The following is a 15,934-nucleotide window of genomic DNA, read 5'->3' on the forward strand; positions in this document are numbered from 1 at the left end:
TATGAAGATGAAGAAATCATGAAGGAAAAGTTAAGAAACTTGGAGATTGGATTTAACATGACAAATGATAGGAATTCCAGAAGGAGAAAAAGGAACAGATGCAGAAGATGCCATGATTAAATAAAATATTTCTTGTAACCACATTTGTTATGATAAAATTTCCCTGAGTCTGTTAGTTTAGAGTCTTTATGAAGTTCCAGGCTATTGAAGAGAAAAGACTCATACGTAGACATCCTGGTAAAATTCCCAAACTCTTAAGGATGAAGGTAAATAAAAGTTTCCTGGTGGAAAGAATAAGCTATTTAAAAAGAACAAAAATTAGATAGCATGTCCTGAAAGAAGAGGGCAGTGACCTAAGGATCTCATTATTGTAGTTTGTTGGGGAGGCGGGAGCCGGGAAGTAGGAGGCATTATCACTTTTAAATGATGATAGAAATGGATCTGATGTGAGTATAGGAACGTGAGGTAACCATTAATGGAATAGAGAAATATAGTTAATATGAGGATAAAAAGGTATAAATCAGTAAAATTAATAATGTATCACAAAAAAAAAACCATTGTGATTTTTATGCTTACCTCAGAAAGCTTTATGCTTTATTATCTAGAATCCTTGTCAAATTTTTAGGTCTAGGAACTCCTTTGCACTCCTAAAAATTATTTAGGACTACAAGGAGATTTTGTATGAGTCATGTCTGTTACTAAAGATTAAAATTGAGATACATTTAAAGTAACAGTTAATAAATATTGATAACAAACCTATTACATGTTAATATGAATAGTATTTTATGAATAAGTTTTCCAAGAATAAATTGTGAGGCTAGTGACCCTGTTTTACATTTTTAGAAATATCTTTAATGTCATGTGTGATGGAAAATAGCAGGATTCTCATGTCTGCTTCTGTTTGGTATGTTGTTCTGATTGATATATCAAGAAAATTCAGATTCACATTGGTACGTAGTTGGAAAAGGGAGAACCTCCTGGGTCCCCTGAATGGGTCTTAGGAACCTCAGGAGTCCTTGGACCATATTCAGTGAACTGATCTAGAATATTGTACTTTACATGTCATTAAACATGAAAATAGTTTTAAACCAGAGGATAATACTATCCCATTTAAAAAAAATAACATTGTGTTTATGGAAGAATAAATCTTTGCTTTTAATATCTGTTCTGAAAACATAACCACAAGTGTGAGGACTACCTGTGTTCAAAATTTGTTAAATAGTAAATTCTTTTTGAAAAAGAGACATACCAAGAAACAGACTCTTAACTATGGAAGACAAACTACCAGAGCGGCAGGGGATAGGGAGAAACAGGTGATGAGGATTAAGGAGTGTACATCTTGTGATGAGCATGGGGTGACATATGGAAGTGTTGAATTGCTAGATTGTACACCTGACACTAATGTAATACTATATGTTAACTATACTGGAATTATTATAAACATTTTTTTAAAAAACAGTGATTTTCAGACACACCTTCCCAAAGGATTTTTCTTTTGAAAGATAATGACTGAATTATTTCATAACATCAATTTTTTAAATATTGAAAAGTTGCACTGTAACATCATTGGTGGTCATTAAATGTTTCTGGCTAGTATTTAGATAATAGGTATCTAAGTTGTCCTTTGTTTTTATTTTCTTTTAAAAATATTTTATTTATTTATTTGAGAGAGAGAGAGAGCATGAGCAGGGAGAGTGGTAGAGGGAGAGGGAGAAGCGGGCTTCTCACTGAGCAGGGAGCCTGACAGGGGCTTGGTCCCAGGAGCCCAGGATCATGACCTGAATTGAGGGCAGATACTTAACCGACTGAGCCACCCAGGCGCCCCCTAAGTTGTCCTTTGTAACAAAGGAGTAGAAGTCAAAACTTATTTTTAAAAAAGCAAATTCTTTTTTTAGTGAACTTGAATTTTGAGATTCAACCTATGAACAACAAAATCCTAGTCTTTCTAGTTCTTTTCTTTCTTATGATTAGCTCTGAGTTCCAGCTCATCATATTAGAAGAACAGTGGCAAATGCTATTATTGCCTTTTAAGAAGTATATATTGGTGAATTGTTTTCATTATAATTTTGCAATCGCTGAGAGGATAGGTGGTTTGCAATGTCATTAGGCTTTGTTAATTCCATTCATAGGTTCCCTCCAGGTTTGCTCATTAGGAATGGGGTATGCGAATACCTATGTGACCTTAGAGCCCTTAGAATAAATAATGTGGAGATGTTCAGTGCTGTGCCAGGGTGAAAGCAAATATCTCTTTATAATTATTTTTTATGGAAATTCTTATTTTGCTTGAAATATGCTGTTAGGACACTAGGTTTATTTATATATAAGTCCAAGATGAAGCATTTATTATGTGCCTTAGGTAAGCCCTTTGTCTTTAATTTTCTTCTATAAAAATAAAAGGCTTAGATTAAATTTCCATGGTTATCTTTTAACTCTCAATTTGTAAACTCTTTGAGTATGGCCATTGGAAACGGCAGCATTTTGTTAGAAAGTTTAATTCCATGTACACTCACTGTCAACAAAGATCGGGTAATAAAACTGTACACGGGATGACACCATGTAGAGCTTGGTGTGAAATAGTACTTATAGTTGGCATAGCGCTGTATTATTAGTAACCTTCTATGTTTTCTACAGAGTCAACTACGGGATTTTCTGTCTGGGAGACAGTATGAAGTAGCTGATGAAACTGATCTTTATGTACCAACATCACCAGTGAGTAAACACAACCAGGACAATGAAAAGGTACTGATAAATTATGAGTAAATTAAAGCAGGATATGATCCTCTTCAAATCACTATAATTTGATTGTACATTACAGTTATTTTGTTAATTTTTAAAAGTTTTTTTGTTTAAATAAAACTGTATTTGCAAAGAATAATACATTAGAGACTGGTAAGAGCCTAATAGTTTCTTCCTGGTTATGGGCCAAGGTAATAGACACTGTGTAAAAATAGTTCTCATCTTCCTATTTTTTTTTTTTTAAGATTTTATTTATTTGAGAGAGAGAGAATATGAGAGAGATCACAAGCAGCATGGAGGGGTAGAGGAAAAGAAAGGCAGACTCCCCGCTGAACAAGGGGGCCCGATCCAGGGCCCAATCCCAAGACCTGCGATCATGACCTGAGCCGAAGGCAGATGCTTAACCAACTGGGCCACCCAGGCGCCCAGGTATCACTCTTAAGTCTCTGAAAAGTAGTTGGAAGGTCTAGGTTGCCAGAGTTCTTTGAATCTTTGTATTTGGTAAAGTCACTTATGGTTTTAAATGAATGATTCTTGGGAGGATATGTACAATTGAAAAATCTGTTCTGTCCCCTTTACAGTAGATAACTGATTCATCACAAATTGTGATAATAGAGTTTGTTGTGCAAACAAACCATAGAAAACGAACCACAGGTTTGGTCTAATATAATTTACCTTCAGTTAAATACTATGCTAGATACCTAATTAAATATAGTAATCCCTTACTAACCATAAGAGTTATGTTTATAGAAGTTTCTATGGTAAATAAAATCATTATTGATAAGATAAAAAATAAGGATGTTGAAAGAAGTAGTAAAATTACATTCAACATATCAAAATCCATCCTCTTCATTCAATTTGATGAATTATCTTCTTCATTCTTTTAGGAACCGTTGCTAAGGCAGATTCTCCCATAAGTCCTGTGCCAAACAGATAACACTTTAAAAAAAATTTGTCACTGGCCTCAAATAAATATCTGTGCATTTACTTCCTAGACTTAGTAATGTGCTTGAACATCTGCATCTAATATTTTTTCTGCTGTATTTGAAAGTTAAGTTTCTGACATCATGACACTTAATGCCTAAAGTCCTTCAGCATATCATTTCCTGAGAATAAAAGCATAATCATAATATTAACATATATAAGAAAACTTAAGTATTCTCTAATATCATTTACTGTCTACCCTATTCAGATTTCTCCATTTGTCCCTCAAATGGTTTTATATTTCTTTAGACTCTTAATCTAGAAGTATTCCCCTCCATCTTTTTCTCTTATTTATCTGTTTAATTTCTCCTGGTATTATTTATCTTGTTCCTGTATTTCCAGTAAACTGGAATTTTTATTCAAAAGCTTGCTTGGGGGCACCTGGGTGGCTCAATGGTTGAGCGACTGTCTATCTTTGGCTCAGGGCATGATCCCAGGGTCCTGGGATTGAGTCCCACATCGGGCTGCCTATGGGGAGCCTGCTTCTCCCTCTGCCTATGTCTCTGCCTCTCTCTCTGTGTCTCTCATGAATAAATAAAATCTTTAAAAAAAGAAACACAAAAGCTTGCTTAGATTGAGGCTTAATGTTCGTAACATTGTGGTGGAGACACAAACTCAAGTTGTCCCAAATTGGCAGATATCTAGGATATAGATGTCATTTTCCCTTTGCTATGAGCAGAGATCTGTGGGGTGACATTGTGTAAATATCCTGTCCCCCAGCAACCTTTCACCTACTGGTTTTACACATGTGTTCATGATTGTTTTCTGAATCAATTATTTCTTTACTGTTTGCAGAATGGTGAGTTTCTAACTTTGTCATATCTTTATATTAATTTGCTGCCATTTCTCAGTAAAGCAGAGCTTGATAAGATAAAGCTATTTAGGGAAAGAGTTCCCAAAAAATGGCAGAGTCACAACCTAATTCTCTTTCATTATCAGTTTAGCAGTTGGGATAATATTTATAAGATGGAATGCAAATTAGATTTTTTCCTATTTATCTTCTTTATTATGTGTGTATTTATTACCACGGAATGATGAATTTTTATTTATTCAGTTTTAAAATTAATTATACTTATTAATCTTTGAGGCTAAAATGGAGGGATTCCCTTCAAGCTGGCTTCTGTGTCTTTTTTACATCTCCTATTAGACTTCTGAGCACTTCCCTTTTTTCTGGTACAAGAGAATATTTCAAGCCCATTTTTTTTAAAGATTTTATTTATTTATTCATGAGAGGCACAGATAGAGAGAGAGAGAGAGAGAGAGAGGCAGAGACACAGGCAGAGGGAGAAGCAGGCTCCATGCAGGGAGCCCGATGTGGGACTTGATCCCGGGTCTCCAGGATCATGCCCTGGTCAAGCCCATCTTTGTATGTTTTCTGCCCAGATATGATTCTTTTAGTGATTTTAACTATTTTCTCTTGCTTGAAATTAATTTTTCATTTACATTGTTTCCTTCCTCTTTTCCTCCTTTCCTCCTCCTACTGATAAAATGTTCACCAAATGCCTGGTCTTTCCTCATTGGTACTTGAGTACATTCATTTACCGCCAGAGTAGATCACTTGCAAATCTCCTCTATGATATCTTATAGGATCTACAAGGAGGAAATAATAATTGTTATTGTGCCTTTTAATTAAGAGAAATAAACTGATTTGTACATATATAAAATACCTAAGCATTTATAACTTTGGCTTACAGGTATAAAATGTTGAAGGGACATCCATGAGAAAATAGTATAGCATATAGAAACTAATGCATCTACACTGCAGGCATATAGTTTTCTCATTTAAAAAAACAGTGATAGTTTCATTGTGTGAATCCTCCACTTTTCTCTTGCCTTCCTAGGTTGTTTTCTGAGTATTTTGTCTACTAGTTAGCTAATAGATTAGGTTTTATGTGGACTTTTACAGTAGCAGCTATCCTCTCAACTATTTTTCTGTTACTTTCAGACCTCTAATATTTTCTTTTTGCAAAGTATTTTTGGAAGACAATATATTTCTATTAAAATTTCAAAGTGACTTTTTGGGTTGAAGTCTTACATAGATATATTTTGATCACAAATGTACCTTACTAATGCCACTCCAGAGTCATCAAATAGATGAATGGCATGAATTTGAGAAACGATACTTTTGTTTCCTTATTTTATTTTTCCTAAGGTTCTAAACTGCTTTAGAAATTCTGAAGTAAAGAGGGAGAAAATGGAGTAAAGGCCCAAAAAGAAAATCATCAGTTACATACAAAATTCTATCAATATATTAGTGCTAGTCCAACTTTTTTTTGTCATTATATGTAAGAATTTATGTGTTGACAAAGAAAGTAAAAAATACCTGTAGAAATTGTTAATCTCAATCTAGAAAAATGGACTTTCTTCAAATTTTAATTGAATATCTGCATTTCAGTAATAATTAAGGGATAAGAAAAGAAACTTGGAATTGCCAGAAAGCTTAAATAAAATTGTTCAACTTCTAAACAAACATTGCAAATACTTTGTGGTATGGGTTGAATCAGTTTATTAAATAAACAGAACATTATCTTTATTTTTGGTATCTTGGTAAAAGCTTGAATCTTGTGGATTTTTTCAATTTAGGCCCTTGCTTCTGGACATCATAACTGTATTTATGTGGAGTGCTTTTCCAGAGAGCCTCTTTAAAACACACTTGCAAATACAAGAGCAGGGAAACCATAACTGCCATGTTATATGACCATAATGATAGGGATAGATTTCCAATTGCAGCCATGAGTTAAAAGAAACACTCTTGTTTCTTGGAGTGAGCACTCCAAGATGTTTTTCCCTGATGTTTGTCTAGTGTCATAGATTAGAAGGGCAGAATTGGTTAGCCCTTAAAGAGCAAGTTGTAGATGTGGAGGTTTAAGCCCCAGTTTGTACCCAGTAAGGATCAGATACATACATTTTGGTAATTCTCATTTTTGGACATCAGAAGCACAATGAAACAGGGATTGAATGAAATTAAAAGTAGAAAGAGTAAAAAAGTTTGATTGCAGTGTGAATATAACATTTTTTCTGCTTTGATTTTTCACAAAATACGTTACTCTTGAAATGTGAAGGGATAAGAAAAAGAGATTCATATGTTTCAGACTGTTGCACTATGAGGTTAAAATGGAAACTTTTGTATTAGAGATTCACATGAAGTATTATAATTTACACTGAAAGTAAAGAATGCTTGAAATATAAGCAGAAAATTATGTTATGACTTAAGCTATAAAATTTTAGGATGGATCCTAAAGATTTTAATTTAGTTGTACCTTGGAGCAATTTTCTTTTTAAGGCAATGTAATATAAATATGTGAGTGCTTAGCTGATCCCAAGTAATTTTTTATAAATGGTTTTCATTTTGAAATATCTAAAATGGCCAAATATGTGTATTAAGTTTTTTTCATTTATCATTGAACACAAACTAATTGAGAACCTAATAACAAAAATGGATTGATTACCTACTACAGTGTCAGTCATTCTTTTAGGCTATAACAATACATTAGTTGCTCTCCTGGAACTCATGAAGTAGTAGAAAGATTAAGAAAATACAAAGCATTGGAAAGATCTATGCAGGAATTATAATTGATATGCATCGAGATGACAGGGTTATAAGAAAGGGAGTACATGAATTGCTATTCTATACTGGGATATCATGGGGCCTCTCTGCAAAGATAACATTTGTCTTACATGTTTAACATTCAAGAAAAAAATTTTTTCATAGGGCTAAAAGTAAAGCTTTTTTTGAAAAAAATCAATTTTGCCTAAATTTTGAGTCCATATTTAAGGTAACCTTTTCCTGTCCAGTAAAGTTTTTTTAAATTGACCCGGATTGCCTCTCATGTTTCAAGACTTGTTTTTCATAAGAAATTTAAATAACTGAAAAGCATGTTACCTTTAAAAGTGCTTTTAATGCATGTGTGAACTTGAGACCTCCTTAATAATTGTTTCAAGAGACTTCCTAATAATTTGTAATTTCTTTTGATTTGTAATTTTTTTGCTACCTTTTAAAGCTCTCTTTTATGCTTCCTAATTTAAAATTGATTAAACAGAATATGAAAAAAATTTAGGAAAGTATTTTCTTAGTTTACAGATGATAAATTATGGAGTCTTTAGCTAAGTTGTCAGTCACTGAAGGACTTAATGAATTTCATGTTTTGAGAAGGAATTGAGTATAGAATTTGTGGAGTCCATCTTTCTAAGAGAATAGGCAAGGAGATGATTTCAGGTAAATATGTGGGAGTGACATTTAAGAATTAGATACAAACAAGATTCCAGAACAAGAAGATGGAGTGTAAGGAGTTGAGAAGGTGATGAGAATTCCATAAAAAATAATTTAATTTTGATGAAATCCAACTTGTCAGTTTTTTCCTATTGTCAATTGTGCTTTTGGTGTCATGTGTAATAATTCTACCTAATTACCTAATAATTCTAATAATTCTACCTAAGTCATAAAGATTTTTTTCTTAGGTTTTCTTCTTAAGTTTTACAGTTTTATACTGTACATCTATACCTATGATCTGCTTTGAGTTAATTTTTATAAAAAGTGTGAGGTTGGGGTGCCTGGTTGGCTCAGTTAGTTAAGCATCTGACTTTGGCTCCGGTCATGATCCCAGGGTCCTGGGGTGGAGCCCTACATTGAGCTCCTTGCTTAGTGGGGAACCTGCTTCTCTCCCTCCCTCTGTTCCTCCCCCTGCTTTTGCGCTCTCTCTCTCTCTCTCTCTCTCTCAACCCCCTTCAAATAAATAAGTAAAATCTTAAAAAAAAAAAATGTGAGATTTAGGTGTGTTTCATTTGTTTTGCATATGGCTGACCAATTGCTCCCACACAACTATTGAGAAGTTGTCCTTCTCTGTTGTTTCTTTTGCACCTATGTCAAAAATCAAATGGCCATATCTGTGTTAGGTCTTTGTGAACTTTGTTTCGTTGATTTGAATGTCCCTTCATAAATACTATATTATCGTGATATTGTAATTTAAGATAATTTTTCAACATATTTAATATGTTGCTCCAATGTCTTCTGGCTTACTTTTTGATGGTCTGTTAACCTTATCATTGTTCCCATTATGTAATGTGTCATTTTGTTCTGGTTCTGATTCTTTTGTTGTCAAGATTTTTTCTCATCTTTGGCTGTCAGAGTTTAATTATACTACAGGAATGATATTCTTTGTATTTTTCCTACTTGAATAGCTTCTTATATCTATAAATTAATGTTTTCTACCAAATTTGGGTTGCTTTTGGCCATAATTAAATGAAATATTTTTTTCTGCTTCTGCAGGGATTCTAAGTACATGCCCCACAGAGCTCTATGGCTTTATTTATTTTATTTTTTTTCTTCTTTTGTTTTTCTGCTTTGGTGATTTCTATTTATATATTTGTAAGATCACTGATAGTTTTCTTCCACCTTCTCCAAGTTGTTGTTGAGCTCACCTAGCAAATTTTGTTTTGGTCATGGTACTTTTCATTTTTAGAATTTACTTTCTTTATAGTGTTCACTTTGCTATTGTCTTTTCCACGTTAATTCATTGATAATATTTTCTTAATTCATTGAACGTATTTTGTTTGGGTTCTTTGAATATATTTGTACCAGCCACCTCAGTGTTTTGTCTGCTAAATCTAACATCTAGGTCCATTTGGTGTTGATTTTTATTGACTGCTTTTTATCGTAAGAAAGGGTCACACTTTCCTTTTATTAAATTGTCCAGTAATTTTTAGATGAAAACTAAACATTACAGATAATATTTTATAGTGATTCTGGGTTTTGTCATGTTCTTCTGAGGACAATTGAATTTTTATTCTAGTAGGTAGTTTTCTTGCCTGGATTTCAACTTCATATTTTGTCGCCTTGGTATGTAGCTTTTTGGATATCTATTCTTACAGTTTCTCTTTGCTGTTTTTTGTTTGTTTTGTTTTTCGGGTTTTTTTTTAGGTTAGCTTTTGTAAATCTTTCTTTTGCCTGCCAAATATGACAGTCAGCCAAGGATTTGGGAAGTATGGAGCTCATTGTTTCCATGGATTCCTTTTTTCTAGGGATTTTCCTGAATTTTCCAGTTGTTCTGACAAGTTTTGGCTCTGTACACCTAAAACTTCAAGCCTGTCCAGCTTTAGCTTTCTGAAACTTCAGCTACATGCAGTTGTGGAATGCGCTCAGTTTAGCAAACCTTCCAACTCATAGCTCTGGTTCCTCATGGCTAAATCTTTCTTAAATATATTTCTTTTTGGTTTTTGCCTGTATTTTTGATGGGCCCTCAGGAGTCTCCTCCATGCTTGTGTAGTTTCACTGTTAGCTAGGGATTTTGGCTCTTTATACTCTCAATTATTTCCAAGATTTTTCCCTTTAAATTTCTAGCTGCTTTCCTAGCCCTGGATTCTGAGGGCACCTTTATAGTAACTTTTATCTGTGCAGCCATAGTCATGAAAATTGGGCCAGTAAACAACAAACTTCATTCATTACCACACCACCTTCCTTGCCTTTTTTTTAAAGTAGGTTCCATGCTCAGTTTGGAGTCCAAAGTGAGGCTTGAACTCATGACCCTGAGATTAAGACCTGAACTGAGATCAAGAGTTGGATACTCAACTGACTGAGCCACCCATGTACCCTTGATTTATTCCCTTCTTATTGCAGTTCTGTTAAAGTTAGATATTCCTCCAGTTTCTGTTTACCTTCTAGATACTTTCCAGTACCTTTAAATAATATTTAAAATTACTTACTTACTCTTTTGTTTTTATTATCTGTGAGGTTTATGCGATCACTCACTTCTCCACTATTACAGGAAGTTTAGGGCCTTTTTAATTTAGTATTTTATTTATTCATGAGAGACACAGAGAGAGAGGCAGAGACATAGACAGAAGGTGAAGCAGGCTCCCTGCGAGGGGCCGGATATGGGACTCCATCCCCAGACCCCGGGATCACGACCTGAGCTGAGGGCAGACGCTCAACTGCTGAGCCACCAAGGCATCCCTTAGGGCCTTGAATAACCACAAATTTGTTATTCTTAATGCTTCTTGTTGCAGTTCTTTTAAAATTAAATTCTTCCCTAGTGTGGGTCTGCTTTTTGTGTTCTTTCCTGGGTCTTTATGTTTTTTGTTTTTAAAATTTTACCTAATAGTTTATAGTTACTGTGGGAGTTAACAGGTACTTTCCCAGTACTAAAAGTTGCAAGGCCTAAAATAGGAGTAAGTAGATAATTTTTTTTTTTTTTTTTAGATTTTATTTATTCAGGAGAGACACAGAGGGAAAGAGAGGCAGAGACATAAGCAGAGAGAGAAGCAGGCTCAATGCAGTAGGCCCGATGTGGGACTTGATCCCAGGACCCCAGGATCACGCCCTGAGGAGAAGGCAGATGCTCAACTGCTGAGCCTCCCAGGCGTCCCTGTAAGTAAATAATTTTAGGAATAAGATCATTGAATGCCCTGGTTTATAAACTGCTTGACTTGACTATAAAAGACAAGTACAGTATATTTGAAAGAACTGATGCCTGGGATACCTGGATGGCTCAGTGGTTGAGCATCTGCCTTTGGCTCAGGGTGTGATCCCGGGATCCTGGGATTGAGTCCCACATGGAGCTCCCTGCAGGGAGCCTGCTTCTCGCTCTGCCTGTGTCTCTGCCTCTCTCTGTGTGTCTCTCGTGAAAAAATAAATAAAATATTTTTTTTAAAAAAAAGAAGAAACAACGGATGCCCATATTAAATTCTCACAAATATTATTTATATTGTACTTGAACAATCTGTAACTCTGTTTTAGTAGTTAATGTCAACATCAACTACTTGTTATTATTTTCTTAACATTTGCTTGAATCTCTTCATTGTAATACTTACTTGGTTATTTGGTATTGTCAAAGTCAGTATCTAATAATTCTCCCCAAATTTAACTATTTAACTTCAGCCTTTGTATCTAGCCCTATATAGGTACAGGACCAAATAATGCCAGTTGGCTCGTTCCCTAAGCTTTAGGGGGCTTCATTATTCCTTGTTATTTAGTGACAAATATGTGCAAGGCAATGAGATCCAGCCTCATCAGAAATGCAGACCTTGGACTTTATCCTTTATAACATTTTCTAAAAGGCGTTTTTCAACAATTATGATAGTTATTTGCTCATTAATACTTACTAGCACACTGGTTTCATGAGCAAGGATATATTAATTGTCCAACTCAAACTTTTGTTGTATGGCAGTTTTCTTTTCCCAAAGAATTGAGTGAGATATTGTTATTGAATGGTCATACTATTTTTACTGCATAGAAAAAAGATTATTGACTTAAAATAACTTCAATAGAGAAAATAATATTTTGTCTTACAGGTGCAGTTATTAGCAAGAAAAATTATCTACTCATATTTAAATCTGCTGGTGAATTTGAAGAATGACCTGGCTCTGGCTCATATTCTCAATATTCCTGATAGAGGACTTGGAAGAGAAGCCTTCACTGATTTGAAACATGCTGCTCAAGAGAAAAAGATGTCTATCTTTTTGGTATGGACATGTTAAATTTTCAGGATGTTTTAAATTAAAGATTCTTATGACAGTGGATACAAGTACCTTCATATAGAATTCTTTTTTAAAAAAATAATAAATTTATTTTTTTATTGCTGTTCAATTTGCCAACATACAGAATAACACCCAGCTCTCATCCCGTCAAGTGCCCCCCTCAGTGCCCGCCATCCAGTCACCCCTACCCCCTGCCCTCCTCACCTTCTACCACCCCTAGTTCATTTCCCAGAGTTAGGAGTCTTCCATGTTCTGTCTCCCTTTATGATATTTCCTACCCATTTCTTCTCCCTTCCCCTTTATTCCCTTTCACTATTATTTATATTCCCCAAATGAATAAGACCATATAATGTTTGTCCTTCTCCGATTGACTATTTTCACTCAGCATAATACTCTCCAGTTCCATCCATGTCGAAGCAAATGGTGGTTATTTGTCATTTCTAATGGCTGAATAATATTCCATTGTATACATAAACCACAGGTTCTTTATCCATTCATCTTTCGATGGACACCGAGGCTCCTTCCACAGTTTGGCTATTGTGGACATTGCTGCTAGAAACATCAGGGTGAAGGTGTCCCGGCGTTTCATTCCATGTGTATCTTTGGGGTAAATCCCCGCAGTGCAATTGCTGGGTCATAGGGCAGATCTATTTTTTAACTCTTTGAGGAACCTACACACAGTTTTCCAGAGTGGCTGCACCAGTTCACATTCCCACCAACAGTGCAGGAGGGTTCCCTTTTCTCCGCATCCTCTCCAACATTTGTTGTTTCCTGCCTTGTTAATTTTCCCCATTCTCACTGGTGTGAGGTGGTATCTCATTGTGGTTTTGATTTGTATTCCCCTGATGGCAAGTGATGCAGAGCATTTTCTCATGTGCTTGTTGGCTATGTCTATGTCTTCCTCTGTGAGATTTCTGTTCATGTCTTTTGCCCATTTCACGATTGGATTGTTTGTTTCTTTGGTGTTGAGTTTAAAAAGTTCTTTATAGATCTTGGAAACTAGCCCTTTATCTGATACGTCATTTGCAAATATCTTCTCCCATTCTGTAGGTTGTCTTTTAGTTTTGTTGACTGTATCCTTTGCTGTGCAAAAGCTTTGTATCTTGATGAAGTCCCAGTAGTTCATTTTTGCTTTTGTTTCTTTTGCCTTTGTGGATGTATCTTGCAAGAAGTTACTGTGGCTGAGTTCAAGAAGGGTGTTGCCTGTGTTGTCCTCTAGGATTTGGATGGAATCTTGTCTCACATTAGATCTTTCATCCATTTTGAGTTTATCTTTGTGTATGGTACAAGAGAGTGGTCTAGAATTCTTTTAACTTTGATAAAACAACTTTTAATTTTTTTTTCCATTTATTTATGATAGTCACAGAGAGAGAGAGAGAGAGGCAGAGACATAGGCAGAGGGAGAAGCAGGCTCCATGCACCGGGAGCCCGATGTGGGATTCAATCCCGGGTCTCCAGGATCGCGCCCTGGGCCAAAGGCAGGCGCTAAACCGCTGCGCCACCCAGGGATCCCCGATAAAACAACTTTTAGATTGTGAATAGCTGTTCTTCCTTTGTATTTGAAAATCTATGGTATTTTTATTTATTACCATATTATTCAATTTGACAAGTGAGAATTTCTCTGAAGCAGTATTTTCCTACATGTGTTCTACAGAGTTGTATCTCTGTTAAATTCTCCTTTAATAAATATTTCCAAAGACAAAAGTCCCTGTTAAATGCTCCTTGAATAAATGTTTCCAAGGGCAAACAGTTTGGAAAGAGTGTCTACCTTTATTGGATATATGTAATGCATGTTTGTATATCAAAAGCTCTGATATCTGCTTAAATTAACCTTGTTACTTAATCTGTTGTTTCCTGAGTTATTTAACTATGGAACTTTCTTCTAAATTACTGAAATTTTATGGAATTTGTTTTAAGATACACTTTAGAACATTTAATCTTTAATGGAGATGCTCTTAAGTGTAGCTACCATATATGTATTTTTATTTTTGTAAAGGCAAGGCCTTTTGAACTACACATGATCAAATAATCCTAAAATGTGAAAGTTAGATAGGGTTTTGTGATTATTTAGTCTAAATATTTAGTTCATAAATAAAGAAGATAAAGCTTGGAAGAGTTGTATTAATTGCCCAACCTTGAATAAATCAACACAGTTGACACTGAAAAACCCCTTTGTTTCATATAAAAATTCCAGAAATTTCAATCTATAAAAGAATATATTCATACACTAATATTTTATAATTACTGACATACTCTTATGAATATATTCTTATGCTTTTAGCTTGTCACCTAACTTGGCTCCTCAGATTCTACTTGCCTTACCATCACCCTTGCTGGCATGAGTGTTGCATGGCCTCTGTTTCTTTATTATTTGCTTCCAAATCAAAGTGACATGAATCATAAAAAGTGCTACTTTACCTGCATCTCTAGAAATAGTATAAATGTACCCAGCTTCATAAAGTTTTATTTTTAACTTACTAAATCATTAAACATAACTAAATCATTTATTTTAATTCACAGGTGGCCACATCATTTATTAGAACACTAGAGCTTGGAGGGAAGGGATATGCACCATCGCCATCTGATCCTTTAAGGGCACATGTAAAAGGACTGTCTAATTTCATTAACTTCATTGACAAATTAGATGAGATTCTTGGAGAAATACCAAATCCAAGGTAATGACCTTTCATAAATTACAAATGTGTGTTATAAGTATGTCTTTAAAACTTTACTGAATCAGATGTAGATTTGAATATATGAGCTATTGAAATGACCAAGCATCAACAGTAGGGAAAAGAAACAAAATATCCAGATGAGTTAATTATAATCTCATGACCTTCCCCACTAAATTTCTGCCTATCTTTGATTCTAAATTTTTGCCAAAGTCAAGTGGCATGTACTGTTTGTCTTTTTCTGGAAGAAAGATTTTTGAGGACTGGACATGACTGAATAGATAATTTCCTTAAAATTTCTATTTTAGCGCTAAAGGAAACCTATACCAAGAATGACTAAGGGAATTGACAAAGATGATGAAATCTTTATTCTATTTCTTGTTACTTTTCCTGGGTGTAAATCTCTGATTCATCTGGAATTTGTTTTTATATGATACTGGAAGTAAGAGATTCCTTATCAGATAGAGTCCCATTTATAATATATGCATATTGGATGATTAGTAATTTTGGTATTAATTTTTGAGGGGGGCAGAAGTGGGTTGTATATTTCAGCAATATGGTAGATCACTGTCACTTTGGTTGGTATGCTTTGGCAAGTACTAATAAAAACAGCTAGTACTTACTGAACACTTTTTAGGTGTCAGGCTCTTTATGGGGATTATCATTTGATCATTACAATAACCTTACAGTATAGATACTATGTAAGTACCCAGTTTAGAGAGAAAGAAACTGAAACACAGGGACTAAGTAATGTACCTCAGTCACATAATGTTATTAAGTAGCAGAGCTGGTATCTGAACTCAGTTCTGACCTTGGAACCCATTCTCTTAATCACTGCGTCTTATTTCATGAAACTTCTTTTCATTTTAAGATCCTAAGAATTTGTTTTCTGGATTTTCTTCTCAGTTGCATCCTGTCTTTATGGATATCCATTATAACAAAGTAAATTTGGAAGAGAGTTTTGAATATGTTTTATAGGCAGTATCAGTGTCATCTTCTGAACTTTCAAGTAAGGTATTGGCTGGCTAATTCTTCTGAGATAGCCGATAACTTTAAAAAATATACTTTTA

At 34.6% G+C, this 15,934-nt stretch overlaps 1 protein-coding gene across 7 annotated transcripts in view; it reads left to right on the forward strand.

Annotated features, from left to right (window-relative positions):
- Positions 1-15,934, forward strand: part of PARPBP (PARP1 binding protein) — a 67,076-nt gene that overhangs the window by 20,871 nt on the left and 30,271 nt on the right. For 6 of the 7 annotated variants that reach the window (XR_012005996.1, XM_072773362.1, XM_072773366.1 and 3 more), the window contains 4 exons: positions 2,632-2,739; positions 10,916-11,083; positions 12,007-12,177; positions 14,713-14,867. Coding sequence is in view for 6 of the 7 variants with exons in the window: in XM_072773362.1 (XP_072629463.1) it covers positions 2,632-2,739; positions 10,916-11,083; positions 12,007-12,177; positions 14,713-14,867 (602 nt within the window). In the remaining variant the exon portion in view is untranslated. The remainder of the gene's footprint in view (positions 1-2,631; positions 2,740-10,915; positions 11,084-12,006; positions 12,178-14,712; positions 14,868-15,934) is intronic. The other variant, XM_072773363.1, reaches the window with a different exon arrangement.

Source organism: Canis lupus, chromosome 13 (assembly GCF_048164855.1).
Source record: "Canis lupus baileyi chromosome 13, mCanLup2.hap1, whole genome shotgun sequence".
Taxonomy (NCBI): domain Eukaryota; kingdom Metazoa; phylum Chordata; class Mammalia; order Carnivora; family Canidae; genus Canis; species Canis lupus.